Source organism: Macrobrachium nipponense, chromosome 22 (genome assembly GCF_015104395.2).
Source record: "Macrobrachium nipponense isolate FS-2020 chromosome 22, ASM1510439v2, whole genome shotgun sequence".
Taxonomy (NCBI): Eukaryota; Metazoa; Arthropoda; class Malacostraca; order Decapoda; family Palaemonidae; genus Macrobrachium; species Macrobrachium nipponense.
In genome coordinates this window covers 41882129-41897936 of record NC_087213.1, presented here as the reverse complement: position 1 = coordinate 41897936, position 15808 = coordinate 41882129, and the positions used below count along the sequence as shown (strand labels likewise).

General features: G+C 37.1%; 1 protein-coding gene across 4 annotated transcripts in view; it reads left to right on the top strand.

Annotated features, from left to right (window-relative positions):
- Positions 1 to 15808, top strand: part of LOC135198612 (probable ubiquitin carboxyl-terminal hydrolase FAF-X) — a 506622-nt gene that overhangs the window by 210407 nt on the left and 280407 nt on the right. For all 4 annotated transcript variants that reach the window (XM_064226360.1, XM_064226357.1, XM_064226358.1 and 1 more), the window contains exon 22: positions 11459 to 11591. In XM_064226360.1, coding sequence (XP_064082430.1) covers positions 11459 to 11591 — 133 coding nt within the window. The remainder of the gene's footprint in view (positions 1 to 11458; positions 11592 to 15808) is intronic.

The following is a 15808-nucleotide window of genomic DNA, read 5'->3' as shown; positions in this document are numbered from 1 at the left end:
AATGAAAATTTATGATAACTAAACTGTGTGCTAGGTAAAAGTGGTTGTTTGGCGATCGTTCGGTACTCGTAGTGCTGAATGTAAATAAAAGGTTGGAAGCTTTTTTTGTTTGTGTATTATAGTTAATGATTCTTCTTCTTCTTCCCAGCTTTTTCCCATTATTATATGGGGTCGCCGTTTCGGATGAGCCGTTTCCATCTATTTTTATCTTGCACTTCTGCCTCATCAATTCCCTTCTCATGTAAATCTCCTCTCACACAGTCCTTCCATCTCTTTCTTGGTCTCCCTCTCTTTCTTCTTCCTTGCACCTCCACTCCCATAGTATGTCTCCCAGCGTGGTCCTCATCTCTCCTCAACAGGTGTCCATACCATCTCAGCCTCCCCTCCTGCACTTTCTTTGATACTTCCACCACCTTAGTTGACCCCCTTATGTAGTCATTTCTGATCCTATCCACTCTTGTTACCCCAGACATCCACCTAAGCATTCTCATTTCTGCCACATCCATCTTCTTCTGCTCTGCTTTTCTCATGCTTGCTGTTTCCGTACCATACAGCATTGCTGTTCTTACCACCGTCTTGTGAAATTTTCCTTTTAACCTAAGCGGCACTCTTTTGTCACAAAGAACTCCCGAGGCCGCTCTCCAGTTGTTCCAGCCTGCCTGTACCCGATGTTTTACTTCTTCTTCCATACTTCCTCCAGCGTTAACAAAAGATCCCAAATACTTAAACTTATCAACTCTCCTTATTTGCTCTCCACCAAGCTGAATACTTTCTCTATCATCCCCCTCAGTGGTGGTACACATATATTCTGTCTTGGATCTACTTATTCTCATTCCTCTGTCCTCCAGTACTTGTCTCCATCTTTCCAATTTCACTTCCAGATCTTCCCTGCTCTCTGCACACAGAACAATATCATCCGCATACAATATGTTCCATGGTACTGTCTCCCTTACTTCCTCTATTATAACATCCATCACTATGTTAAAGATAAATGGGCTCAGAGCCGACCCCTGGTGTAATCCTACTCACCTCAAACCTTCTGTCTCCCCAACACTGCTCCTCACTCTGGTAAATACATTCCGATACATCTCTTGTATCAATCGCACATACTTCTCTGGCACCATCTTCTCCCTCAGGCTCCTCCATACCTCTTGTCTCGGGACTCTGTCATAAGCCTTTTCAAGGTCAATGAATACCATATGTAGGTCCCTTTGTCTTTCCCCGAATTTCTCCATTATTTGCCTCAGACATTATTATATAGTTAATGATTAATTAGTAATTATTTGAAATGAGTAGATACTGATTATATATACATTTTATTGGCATATTCTAAGCTTTTAGCCTCTTAGGTTTAGATGTCAGAATCATAGACTAGGTATGCTATGCTTATTGCTAAGGGACATATGCTAAAGTCCTAATATATGCAGTAAAAATGGGGTTGAACATTACATGCAGTTGAATATTACTCAAGTATGTACAGTATTTTGCCTTTTTGGAGGCATATTTCTTCCGTTGGATCAGCGTCGTAACCCTGAAGATATGTTGTAAGCCTAGAAATAATTTACTGGGGTGTTTTTGTAGGGCTTGGAACAAATTAGGCAATTTACATTTAAAATGTGGTTCAAGATACGAAAAAATCAGATTACAAAGGCCGCCTCGGAACGGATTAATTTCGTATCCTGAGGTACTACTGTCTTTTTATGATACAAAAATGATTTACTCAATTTAGAATATTAATATTGATCAATACTGTATTAGTAAATGATATCACATAATAACAATAATAATTCTCTCTCTCTCTTTCTTACAGAGATGTGTTTTCTGTATGATGAATAAATGATTTACTAATTTTCAAATAAATAAATGTAAAGAGCAATCTATTCATTAAAGAAAATACTATAGAGAATTAGTAAGATTTTAGTTTATAAATTAAAAAATTATGTAAAAATGAAGGAAATTCCAGTCTTCACGCATCCTTCTTTCGAACTCCAGGTATCTAACTGAGGTCCAACAGCTGTCAAATATATCACATAATGTGACTGGAGGGGAGAGTGTGTGTTTCTCTCTCTCTCTCTCTCTCTCTCTCTCTCTCTCTCTCTCTCTCTCTCTCTCTCTCTCTCTCTACTGAGATTTGAGATTTTTATAGTAGTACATGTATATATAATATGTTTATTAATATTTTCAAATGATGATAATAATTCTAATTACAAAAATCATGTGATAGTATTTTACAGAAATATACAATAATCTTTCCCTTTCACGCTTTCAAAATAAGGATAACACACTCTCTCCCCCTCTCTACAGAGATGTGTTTTTTGCATGATAAATAAATGATTTACTAATTTCCAAATATTAATGTAAACAGCAATATAAATTAATTAAAGAAAATACTAAATAGAATTATTAAAGAAAATACTAAATAGAATTAGTAAGATTTTAGTTTATAAAATAAAAAAAATTATGTAAGAATGAAGGAAATCTCAGGCTTCACACATCTTTCTTTCGAACTCTAGGTATCAAACTACCAAACTGAGGACCAACAGCTGTCCAATATATCAAGTAATGTGACAGGAGGGAAGGGAGTCTCTCTCTCTCTCTCTCTCTCTCTCTCTCTCTCTCTCTCTCTCTCTCTCTCTCTCTCTCTCTCTCTCTCTCTCTCTCTCTCTCTCTCTCTCTCTCTCTCTCTCTCTCATGGAGATGAGAGAATTTCTATGGTACATGTGTATATGTTTATTAATATTTTCACATAATAATAATAATGTAACTTAATTTCAAAATTCATATGTGATAGTATTTTAAAGAAATACAATACTCTATCCATTTCACTCTTTTAAATAAGGATAACTCTCTCTCTCTCTCTCTCTCTCTCTCTCTCTCTCTCTCTCTCTCTCTCTCTCTCTCTCTCTCTCTCCATTATTATTCTGTCTCAGGAATAATTCATAATTTTACTCTTGATGGTCAGACATATAATGTTGCCATTCAGCTCTCTCTCTCTTTCTTCTCCTCCTCTCGCTCTCTCTCTCGATCGGTCTGTCTCTCTCTCTCGCTCTCTCTCTCTCTCTCTTATTGGCTGTAGGTATATATATTTTTAATGGTAAAATGTTTAAGGTGACTTAGAAATGATATAAATATTATAACCTCAAAAGTTAGTACAGTAATAAGTTAGTAATTTCAGTTATATTTGAAGTAGGATGTTGTTTAAGGTATACATTTGGTATCTGAACTTTCAAGATAAGCAGTTATAAGCAATTTTAGTGGTGGTTCTAACTATTCGTGGGTGTTAACTATTCACGGTGGTGTCTGGTACACATCCCTCGTGAATACGGGGGGCACACTGTAATATATATATATATATATATATATATATATATATATATATATATATATATATATATATATATATATAATATAATACATATACATATACATATACATATACATATACATACATACATACATACATATACACACAGGCGGCCCTCGGTTAGCGGCAGGGGTTCGTTCCTGGCCAACGACACTAAGTGATTTTCGACGCTAAGCGATTTTAAAGCCTACGGTCGCTGCACCCCTTCTTTCAAAACTCTAGACCAGTCAAAGGCGCCGTTATCCCACGATGGCGTAATAAGTAAAATTATATTTATGCAGTATAGTATACTATAGAATTTACTGTACAGTAGTACTGTACAGTACATTATAGCATTATAAATACTGTAAAGTGAAAAAAGCCTAGCTTTAATCCTTTTGGGTGTCTAGAGTATCTAAAGATATAATAAGGTTTACACAGTGTACAGGTAGCTGTAGTGTTTAAGTTACGATAATTCGTCTTACGATAGTCCGATTTTATGAGCCCAAATTACAATAGCCTAACTTTATTCCATCTTCTTGTTACATAAGTTCAATAACGGCAAAAGAGAATGATGAAAGGATGGTTTTAATGTTATACATACGCGTTGCGTGAACGTGTGACAGCCATGAACAACCGAACGAAAAACGACTACAGTACACTATTACCATAGTTGTTATAAATGGCGTTATGTATAGAATAGAACTGAGATATCTTAATGTAATAACTTTATTTGCTATAGATCAAAGATCAATCGGGAAATATACTGTTAAATTTAAACCTAGTTATAACTGAAGCTAAGAAAACTGTTCAAGCTGCTAATGACTATTATCGTACATTGGCAACAAGGATAAATCCAGCAAACGTATGCCATCAAATACAACCGTAGATAAAATTGAGATAAAATCATTTTAATCAAAACTACTGTGCTTGAAAGAACACATTTTACTGTTGGTTTCACGCCGATATAAGATAAATAACATAAAGTTTGTATTACTATGATATAAAGGAGAATTTCGAACGGAATCACATAATTTTTTTACGCAATAAACATGCCGCCAACGTAATCTGTTAACCAAAAAAAAAAAAAAAAAAAAAAAACAAAAAAAAAAAAAAAAAAAAAAAAAAAAAGTAGTTCACATTCACAACTAGACATTCAATTCATATTTCCACCTAAAAACACATTGTATAAGGAAAAATAACCTTGTCTCATATAAGGCAAGTATCTAGATATTCGTTTATGCTAACTAAATAATTTTATTATATATTGTGACTCAAGAAGTGTTCTTCAGTCACTGGAATCTTTTAACCCTTTAAACCCTCTGATTTTAGATAGATTGGAATGGCTGCTTTTACTAAAAAGAGAGGGAAAGAAATAAAGTTCTGTTGGGTTCCTTCTCATGTTGGGGTGGCTGGGAATTAGAAAGCTGACCAACTTGCAAAGTTTGCAGTCAGCTCCCCAGAATCCACAAGATGCCTACTACCATATCGGGATTTGTATCCTCTAGTAGGTCAGAGAATTAAAAAATGTTGGCAGTCCCAGTGGGAGGATATTTTGACTAATCAAAAAATGCGTAGTATCACGTCATCAGTGTCTCCTTGGTCATATCCGAATATGCCAAGAAGACAATGAAACAATGTTGTGCAGATTGAGGATTGGACATACAAGACTTACGCATGGGTTCTTGATGTCTCTTGAAAATCCTCCGTTTTGCGAGAACTGCACTCTGCCCTTAACCGTGAAACATTTGCTTGGGGTCGTGACAGAGTAGGTAATTTTATCCTAGCTACAATTCTTGGAAAGGATTGTAATATAGAACAGTTATATATCTATATGAGGGAGGCGGGCCTCCTCAACCAAATTTAAATTATACATAGATTGTCTATGTAAGAACTTATATATATGAAGAAAATTTTTATAATATGTATATTTATTGATATTTTTAAATGAAATTTATTAGAAATTTAATTTTTTCTATTTAATTTATTTGTGTCAATTACCCAGATATTGTGACGCTAGATATAATACACAATCAATCAATCATGCTAACTAGAAGGAAGAGAATTCGCTCAGAATTGCGTTAAATATGGCGAAACAAACTCTTATTCACCATCAGCTAATTTCAAACCACAACACTGGCCGCTCCACGGAATACTGGCTTAGATTTGCCGTAGTATTTTATAAATACAGTAATATGAGAATACATACAATATTATTGGATACAGTGAATTAGTGTATGACTTTTCAAATGATTTATGGAAAAGATGCATAATTAATGAAATAACACCATGCATTTTTCGGAACAGTGGCGGACAAGAACGAACATGAAAAAACATCCTCTGACAATGTGGAGGGTAGTTACGAAAGCTGCCTTAATTTGTATCATATTTATGTACAAAAATAAAAAATACCCTATACGTAATACAGGCAGTCCCCGGGTTACGACAGTGTCGACTTACGACGTTCCAAGGTTACGACGCTTCTCAATAGACGTTATTTCCAGGGTTACGACGCATGTTCCAGGGTTACAACGCATATTCCGGGATTACGACGCCTACAACGCTCATTTGGGAGATGAAATATGACACCAAAAATGAAAAATAATCAATATTTGAAGATTTTTATGATTAAAAATGCCATAAGAATGCAGTTTACGTAGTTTTCAATGCACCCAAAGCATTAAAAGTAAGGTTTTCTTAGGATTTTTGACGATGTTCCAGCTTACGACCCATCTCAAGAACGGAACCCCGTCGTAACCCGGGGACCGCCTGTATATTTTCATACACATTTTAAACATTAAAGCATAAACATTTAGAAATCGACACATCGATCGCTAAATTTGCACTGTTTTTAACTCTATATTTTCAGAAGAGCGGCAGACGGCGGTTTACAAGAACGAACATGAAAAAACATCGTATTTGATAACGTGAAGGGCAGTTTCAAAAGCTGCCTTTCTAACATAAAAAAAATACCCTATATGTAATGCATTTTCATACACATTTTAAACATAAAAGCATGAACATATATAAAATTGACACATCGATCGCTAATTTCTACCTTTTTTTTTTTAACTCTATACGTATTTCGGAAGAGCGGCAGACGGCGCTCACAAGTAAGAACATAAAAAAACATCGTATATGATAACGGTGAAGGGCAGTTTCGAAAGCGTATGATATTTCTGTGCAAATATAAAAATACCCTATACGTAATACATTTTCATACACATTTTAAACATAAAAGCATGAACATTTATAAATCGACACATCCAAAGCTAAATTTGCACTTACGTAACACTATTTTTGGTATAGAACAGCGTCGGAGGCATATATTTTAACCTAATACCTATGTAATAACTCGCCAAAAAATTTGTTAATATAATTTGCATAACCTTTATGGTCTGAACGGCATTTCTACAAATGTATGAACTCGTTAGACAATGGCGCTAGCGGCGCTGTTAACTGAAAATTTTGCTGTAAAAATACCTTGTTTTTTTTAATGAATATTTTTGACGACGGCTGTAAATCGATTCGCCGCTGAGCGATTGCGCCGTTAACCGCGGGCCGCCTGTGTGTGTATATATATAGTATATATATATACTATATATAGGCAGTCCTCGGGTTACGAGGGGGGTTCTGTTTTTGAGACGCGTTGTAAGCCAGAACATCATAAAAACAAGAAAACCTTACTTTTAATGCTTGGGGTGCATTGAAAACTATGTAAACTGCATTCTTATTGCATTTTACATAAAAAACCTTTAAATATTGATTATTTTGCATTTTTGGTGTCATATTTCATCTGCCAGATGAGCGTTGTAGGCAACGTAACCCTGGAAATAATTTCTGATGAATATAATTGAAAAGCGCCTTAACCTCGGAACATTATAAGCTGAACCCGTCGTAACCCGGTGTTACGACCCTTGTTGGGCCGTGGTGCAGTTTTGTCTGCACTAAAGGATGTACACTCAGTGTTGTTACAGAGTATCCAGCAAAAGATGGTCAATGGAGACGAAAACACTCGGGAAAACTCAACAATATTTATTAACAAACAAACAAAAATAATCAAAGTCAACCTTGTGACTGCCAAGGACAAACTCTAGTCCTTAAATAATCCCTTGGGATTCCTAACTACTAAAAACTAAGCCCTAAACAGAGATAATAGAGAAACACATGAATGCAAATACATCAAAATATACAATATAACTGGCCAGATCAAAATGAATAAAATAACCAATACCTATAACTAAATAGGATGGGAAGGAAGGCGAAGAGTAACAGGGAGAAAACACTTAACCTCCTACCTATGTTTATAATCTAAATTTATTACATAAATATAAAAGCCACGAGGCTGTTAATATCATAAGAATCTATAATTATAATCAAACAAACAAAAGGGGCAACAAATCCCAACTGTGTCAACAGTTCATTAAAAGAGATAACCATATATATAAATAATAATAACAAAAATATCTCCTCACACTCAGAAGGGGAGTCCGTGATCCAGGACTAATAATAAAGGTCTTATCTTACAGTAGGCCGTGATCCAAATAATTTCAGAACTCTGCTAACAGGGGAGTACAGAAGCACCAGGAAGGAGGAGTCGAGAGGTCCTGCACGACCATACAAAAAGGAACGCTTACCTGGGATCTGTCTCCCTACTTGACTTCTGACGGGCATCAAGGCCCCACAGCTGCAATAAGTTCCAAGGCGTCCTGGAAAAGCAAATGCTTCTAACACCTCAGGAAAAATCTTCCACTGAGGTGGCAGCGAGATAAGTCCGCAGGTGGCACAAATCACCTGCAATACAAGCAGGACGCCAACACCGCAGGTGGCCAGAAGCGTACCTGCGAAGGACAGCACTCAAAGTACAGCGTACACAACACCGCAGGTGGCCAGATGTGTACCTGTGAAGGACGGCTCAAAATACTCCCAAAAACGTTGGTAAAATATAATAAGTGCGGCAGCTGCAGATCAAAAAGGGGACAGCCTCTGTAGAAAGCCCGAACTGTCTGCCCAAAAACTTGCTCTGTCTCTTCTCACCTCCTTCACCGAGGGCTCCAGTCACGTACCCAAACGTAAACAAAAAGATACGAGTGTTAAAAGGGTAATTCAAAAATTTTAACGAGTGGGGAGGAGGCGCAAAATCACCACACTACAACTTAACTTTCGTAATATATACAATACAAATTTCCTTAAAAATAAATACTTAAATACTAAATGTCTTAATATTAAATGTTAACAGAATCACAAGGTTGACTAAAAACTGAAAAATTACGTTAACATCTGATACCCGGGTACTGCCTGTATATGGAATTTTTAATTTATTGTTGGATGTTTCTCTGCTCTTGTTTTCAGGGGGTCAGCAAAAGTTTACGTTTACTTTGTGAATTGCTTTTTCAATTATATGGTCTGGTTACCTTAAAGACTAAAGTTTCTTACGAATTAGTTCAAATTCTTTTTCCAGGAAGTCTGGGGAACAAATTCATAAGGCTCTTGATAGTAGGTTGCTGGCTATGCCTTTCTTGATAAGAATGTCATGATAGCTAAAGTAGTGAATGTATGAAAGTGGAAAATGTTGGTTTCCTGCATATAGTCAGTTTGTTTTCTGCCGTGTGTCTGATAATTAGAACATCAAGTACTTTAAATTTCTCCAAGAGTTCAGTGCTCTTTTTGTCTTGGCCAATTAATCTTAGTGTCCTAAAAAAATATTCTGTGGTGATGTTTTTGGATTTTTCCTCAGTCTGTTGTAAATGTTTGTGTCACTAGGAGTTGGTTTATTTTGTCGAGGTAGAAGTTTCTGTCCGTTATTACGACTCTGTCGGATCTACTTATTACGTCTTGACTTTTTTTTGTGAGCAGATGGCTATATTAAACCTGCGGGGACAGGATATTTCTTATTAAGGTCAGTTAAAGCATTTAGTAACGCTCCTTTTAAACATATTTCTTCACTGCTGTAATTTTTATCTGATATAAATTTATCAAAAGCCACTGTAAAGTCTAGGTTACTTTTCCAGTCTGGTATAAGGGCAAAGTATAAGCCTAGATTTAAGACTAAGTGTTGGTTTACAGTAAGGGGAATTTTAGATAAATTAAAAATTTTGTCTTGTCGCTCAAAGTTATTCCAGTTGCTTTCCGTAAAAGTTTGTTGAAATAAGTCATGTCGGAACAAAATGAAATCAGATACCTGTATATATGTGGTCCGTTTTGAGGAGATGAAGATTAAACTGGGTTCCATATATTACTCTGCGTAGTACAAAGATGTCTTTTTTCGTGTTTGTAATTCTTTCCCCTGGAAAATCTTGTGAGAGTGTGGGAAGGAGTCCAATTGCAGAGTCCATCTCCCGAATCCGTACATTTTTGGAAGTACTTGTTCCTTGAGGCATTCTTCTAAGAGTGCTTTGATTTTTCAGCCAGTGTAGTCTGTTCATTTCTTTATCAAACTTGTGACTTCTGGATGTGAGCGGAGACGTGGAAATGCGGTTAAATTCCATGATGGGCCAAAAAGGACTGGTAAAATATTCTGTTAACAGAATTACCACTAATAAGTGGAGCCCATAAAAATGCCAAAATATAGAAAAGTATTATATTTCAGAAGTTCCATGTTGGACGGGTGGTCCAAAATTTAATTCTCAGCTTGACCAATGTGGAACCAGAGTAATTTAGTTCTGGTGATTGAAATTCAGTTCTCGATATAATGTGGTTCGGATCCCACTATAATCTTTAGGTCCCGTTGCTAGGTAACCTACTGGTTCCCAGTTATGTAAAAATATCAAAGCCCTAGAAGAGCTGTTAATCAGCTCAGTGGTCTGGTAAAACTAAGATATGTATACTTTAACTATATTTCATAGACTGCTGTCTCTCTTCAGGCAAGTGATGAATGAGAAAATTTACAGAAAAGGCAGTATTTATACCAAGAGATCCATCCACAGTTAAGCCCTTTTTAGGTCACTCCCACTCATAATTCCTCTTTAATCCTCTTAAGCATTGGTTGAAGGAATATTTTATCAATAACATTTGAATCCCAGGCACTTTTTGAGATGTTCATTACACCTCTGTTTAATCAAGGCCGATTCTATCATCTGACTTTTGTATCGACAGTTGCTGTAAATTATGTGTGACACATTCCAGTTTATTCTATGGTTATAGTTATTTATATGGTTGAAAATAGCAGTTCTGTTGTCCGAACCTAACTGACTGTTTATATTATATTAATCTCTGGGGAAGTGATTTTCCTGTAAAACTGATGTAAGAATGGTCACAGTCCAGGCAAGGGATTTCGTATAACCCCAAGTCTTTGTGGATGGTTTTTTGTTGGATGTTAATCAGGGATTTGGCTAAGGTATTTGAGTAGGTAAAGGCAAAAGGGTTAGGTTTTCTGAGATCAGGGTCACTGTCTTAATCCTGTCCAGATGAGGAATTTTTATTTTATTGTTGGGTGTCTCTTATCTTGTCATGAGGGGGTGGGTAGAAAATTACATTTGCTCTGTGAAATTCCTTCTCAAGATCAAGGTAAACGTGGTATAATCTCATCAACATAATATACTTTTCATATGCTGGCCTTCTTATGAAGACTGTCCATGTTGTTCATTTCTCTGGTGTAAAGATAAACTCAAGTTCAGTATTTTGAAACCACATTTCTTCCAGCATTTTCCTCACTATTTCTCGTAGCCGTCACAAGCAGTCACATTCTTTGTTTTGACTGATAGCAGCTCTGGGTAGTCTTAACCTTTTTAAGATATTTTCTCTATTGGTCCCTCTACCTTACGAGCAATGTCCATTTCATATTGGCCTTCAGTCATTTCATTCCTCTTCCACTTTTGGGTATGACTTTTCTAGTCTCATACTCAAAAAGATAAGAAATCAGTTTCTTGAAACTTTTTATATTGTGTTTAATAATACTGGATTTTTTTTTTTTATAAAGAAAGAAGCTTTTGGGCCAGCTTTATAGAATCTGCATAGAATCTGTGAATCTTGTCCCATTTGTATGGTTGGGCTATCTTAAATATTTATATATGAGTCCAAAGTATTAATTTCCCTTGTTTTTCTTTATTGACAAGTTAAATGGTATTCCAAATTAGACAAAAGGTTCTGCTGGCATAATCTTGTATTCTTTTGCAGATCATGTCTGGGCAAGCAAAATATACCCAGTTTTTACTGCAGTTGGCTGACTTAGGTTGCACCCTACAGTTGCCCCAGCTAAGAGATAGTGCGCGGGCACTTTTAAATATCATGCCTGCAGATCAACACACAGGTCAGTCAATGTTTATATTGCACATTAAAAAAATATTAAGTGTTTTCCAGGAAATTAAATGGTACAGAAGTATTTGCATTCTGTTTTGTTGAAAAAGGTATGAAAAAACAAGTCCATATTTATAGTGTTAACTTATAATATGTAAGTGTTCACATTTTTTTTACTTTTTCTATAGGTTGTGTCACTTTTTTTCTTTTTTCCATTACAACTCTTACTATACATTGCTTTCTTTCTATGCAATTGTGTTCAATTGCATCAACTTGTACCAGTCATGATCCAAATGCCCAGGCAGTCCCCAGTTTACTGCAGGGGTTCCGTTCGTGAGATGCATCGTAAGCTAGAAAATTGTCAAAAATTGTCAAAAATCCTAAAAACCTTACTTTGAATGCATTGGGTTGTATATTGAAAACTATGTAAACTGCATTTATGTGTTTTTCATGAACAAACCTTCAAATATTGTTTACTGTAAATACTCTTGTAAGGTTTGATATTTAAAGGCCAATTTTAGTGCCCAAAATTTTGGGCTTGAACATTATATGTGGTATAGTCTAGTTTTGGAAATGTGCAAGTTTGGCACTAGACTAAGCCTAGGCTTTGTATTTCCCGACAGCAGACAATAAATACAAATGTTGTTTCGCTTATTTAAGAATCTTTTATTATTGTTATGTTGTTTCTATAATTGAAAAGGGCGAACTTTAGCGACTAAGCTAAGCCTACTATATTCTTTGGATTTCCTAACAACGAAGTCAACAAAGTAGCATTTCTTTTCACGAGTTGACAAACTTATTTTTGTATAATAAAGACAATAAATATAAATGTTGTTCTATTTATCTGAGAATCTTTTATTGTTATGTTCTTTCTACATTTATGGCTGTTCAAGGCTGTAATAATTGCAACTATTACATTTTCTAGATGCAAACAAAGTATTAGCCGCCATTTGTATTTCATTAGCTGATTTCTCTTCATTTATGATTCACAAAGAATTGTGTACGTATTATTTTTTTATTCTTTTGATAAAATGATGGTGTAAATTGAAAAACCTAGTCATGCAATACATTTAATTTTTAAAAAATAAACATTTGTGAATTAAATATAAGATAGAAAATAACTTTAATTACATCAAAGACTGCTCTCATTGAAGCTAGCAAATATGTTTTAGACTTCTTCTGTTATAAAGTCATTATATGTTTCATTATAGCTGTCAGTATCTCCATTAGGTAAAGTTAGGTTAAAGAATAGAAATGAATGGTTATTATACTGGCCGGTAGTTTAAGTGGTTGAAAAGAGGTAAAAATGTATGATTACTTGTATACTGTGCACTACTGTATATACTCGTGTAACGCGTGATCTCGCATATCATGCGAGTTAAATTTGAGACCAAATAACAAAAGGCTAACCTCTTTTCCTCTTCTTTATCTATTCCATTCTTAAGTTAGGCTAACCCCTTTTCCTCCATCTCTTTATCTATCCCATCTTCTATTCAAGTTTAAAAAAGTAAGAGAGAATACCAAAAGTGTCATTAGTAATGATATACTTGTTTTAAAAACACACACAACCAGAAACAACTGGTTTACTATTAACAACCGGATTCGATAACAGCCTTTTTGCTTACATTTCAACTATCATACGATAGTAAAAAATTACCGCAGTATTGTTACAAATAAGTTAAGAGAATATGACTGATATATTTTTACATTACTATATGAGAGGGCATATACTGCTTAAGTTGAGGAAAGAATGTTGATCCGCTAATGACTATTATCGTACATCGGCAACCTGGATGAAACACTCAAACTTCGGTATACAGTGGACCCCCTGTATTTGCATTCTCTGGATTTACAGACTCATTCGCAGATTTCTCTCAGAAACATTTCCCCCCAATTATTCACGGAAAATTCACCTATTTGTGGTATTTTTCTATGAGAAATATCCACAAATTCCTTTTTTTTTTTTCCCCATCATAAAACACATTTTTTGTGTTAAAATTATTGAAATAACCAATTGTAAAATTTTTAGTGCGTTTCTCTTGGGTTTTAACTAAATAGGAGGTTTTAAGCATTTTTATAGGGGTTCCAACTATTCACGGGTTCTAACTATTCGGGGGAGGGACTCGTACGCACCCCCTGCAAATACAGGGTTACCACTGTAGTACCATCAAACTCGACCATACACAAAATTTGAGAGAAACATGTTTTAATCAAAACTATTGGGCAAGAAAGAGCACTTTTTACTGTTTTCACTAATCAAAACTATTGGGCATGAAAGTGCACTTTTTAACACTATTCACTCCAATTAAAGATAATATGTAAAGCTCGTAGAATTCTGATGAGGTCAAGTGAAAATTTAAACGGAATCTGTTGACTTTTGTTCATGTAATAAACATGCCCTCAGTGCCATCTACTAACAAAAAAATAACTAAATTTCGTTCACAAACAATATTTTTTAGTGGTATTTCGCCTTGAAAACATTTCGTATAACATGAAATAACCTTGTCCAATATAAGTAGAGTATCTTGAGATTCATTTGCACTAACCAGAAGGAAGAAAGTCGCTCTGATTTGAGTTCAATGCAGCAAAACAAACTGACCTCTCAATTGTCCTCAGCTGATTTCCAAACCAAAACATTGATTGCTATGTTTTGTGTTTTATAATACAAACAAATAATAATGAAAATACATATAATATTATTGGATGCAGTGAAGTATAGCATAACTCTTTAAAAGATCCAAGGGAAAGGTCCATATCCATTGTTTGTTTGTTCCAATACGTAATACAAACCCTCGGTCCTTTAACAATAGGAAGGTACTTAGTGGCAGCTGAACCGGTCGTAAGCTTTGAACAAGGGGGTTCGGTAGTTAACTACTTGTCTGGCAGTTAGCGGTAAGCTCAACTGCGAGGCGAGGAGTCACTTTGCTTTCAGCCGCGCTAGTGGATGGATGTGCTGCTCTTCGTCTCTCTGCCCGCTTCTGTGGTATGCTTGGTTTGCTTCGCTGCGTGAAGACTTTTTCGCTTTTTCTTTTACTTGTGTGTATTTGCAAGTATAAAGTAAGTACGTATCGTCTTTTGTTTTCATTTTGTTATGGAAATGGAACAACAAGAGCCGGAGAAACAACACAATCAAACCGCAAATTGTGCCCCGGTGTTGGGGGCCATAAGTGTGGGGCCTTCCGCTCATGAGTTTTGTACTCGGTGTAGAGGGCGAGAATGCTCTCGCACCGAGACGTGATGTACTTGTATTTTTTGGTCGGAGGAGCAGTGGGAGCGCTATTTGGGGGGAGGAGGAAGAAGCCGCAAAAGCCGGCCAAGGAGTTGTCGGAGGATTCTCCAGCTACACCCTTGACCACGGACATGTCTTCCTCTTTTCTCCCTCCATCTCAGCTCCCTTGTATGACTCCTTTCCCTTCGGGGGAGGTTTCTCACTCCCTCTCCTCTCTCGATCAGTCGAGCGTGGAGGAGAGGGCAAGATACCCTGACATCCAGTTGTACTTGGAGTCCTCCGTTCGCTTGGGCTGGGAACTGCCCCCCCCCCCCCCTCCCCTGGGCGAGGGGAGACCCCCCAACTAATCTACCCGACTTTTCCTTCCTCAGACTTGCTGACCAAGGAGGACAATCTCGGACAGGCCTGGTACTCGCTGGGCCTGCAAGGAACAGCTGGCGAGAGGGGCCATGCCGGTAACACACGGGCTGACCACCACGACTACCACAACAGTGTCCACGCCAGGCTACGCTGCTCCGCCATACCTGGTATACACTCAGCACGTAGCCACGGTGACCCCGACAGCTGCTGTGCAGGCACCGCTGCCAGAGGTTTCGATGCCCGCGGCTACGCCGCCACCTGGGTTGGCTGCCGCTCCTGCTGCAGCCCCGGACTTCCGGTGTCCCAAGAGCTCTCCTCTAGACCTGCCTCTTGTGCAGAGGATGCTGCCGGTTCCTGCCCCACCTCCTGTTCCTGAGTATGCTGCCGCTCCAGCTCTGGTACCAGTTCCTGCTGCCATCATTCCTGCCCGTGGTGTTGCTGCTCCCACCCCAGGTCCTTCTGGACAGGTGCAGTCGGGCCCTGTTGCTTCGGCAACTGCCCCAGCTCTGTCCTGGATGGAAGACCTGACGGTGGTGCTGAGAAAGCTGACGAAGAGGAAGAGGAAGAGGAGGAAGGTGTCGTCTTCGTTTTCATCGTCATCTTCGTCGTCGTTGCCTGCTGCCGCTTCCCCTTCAACTTCT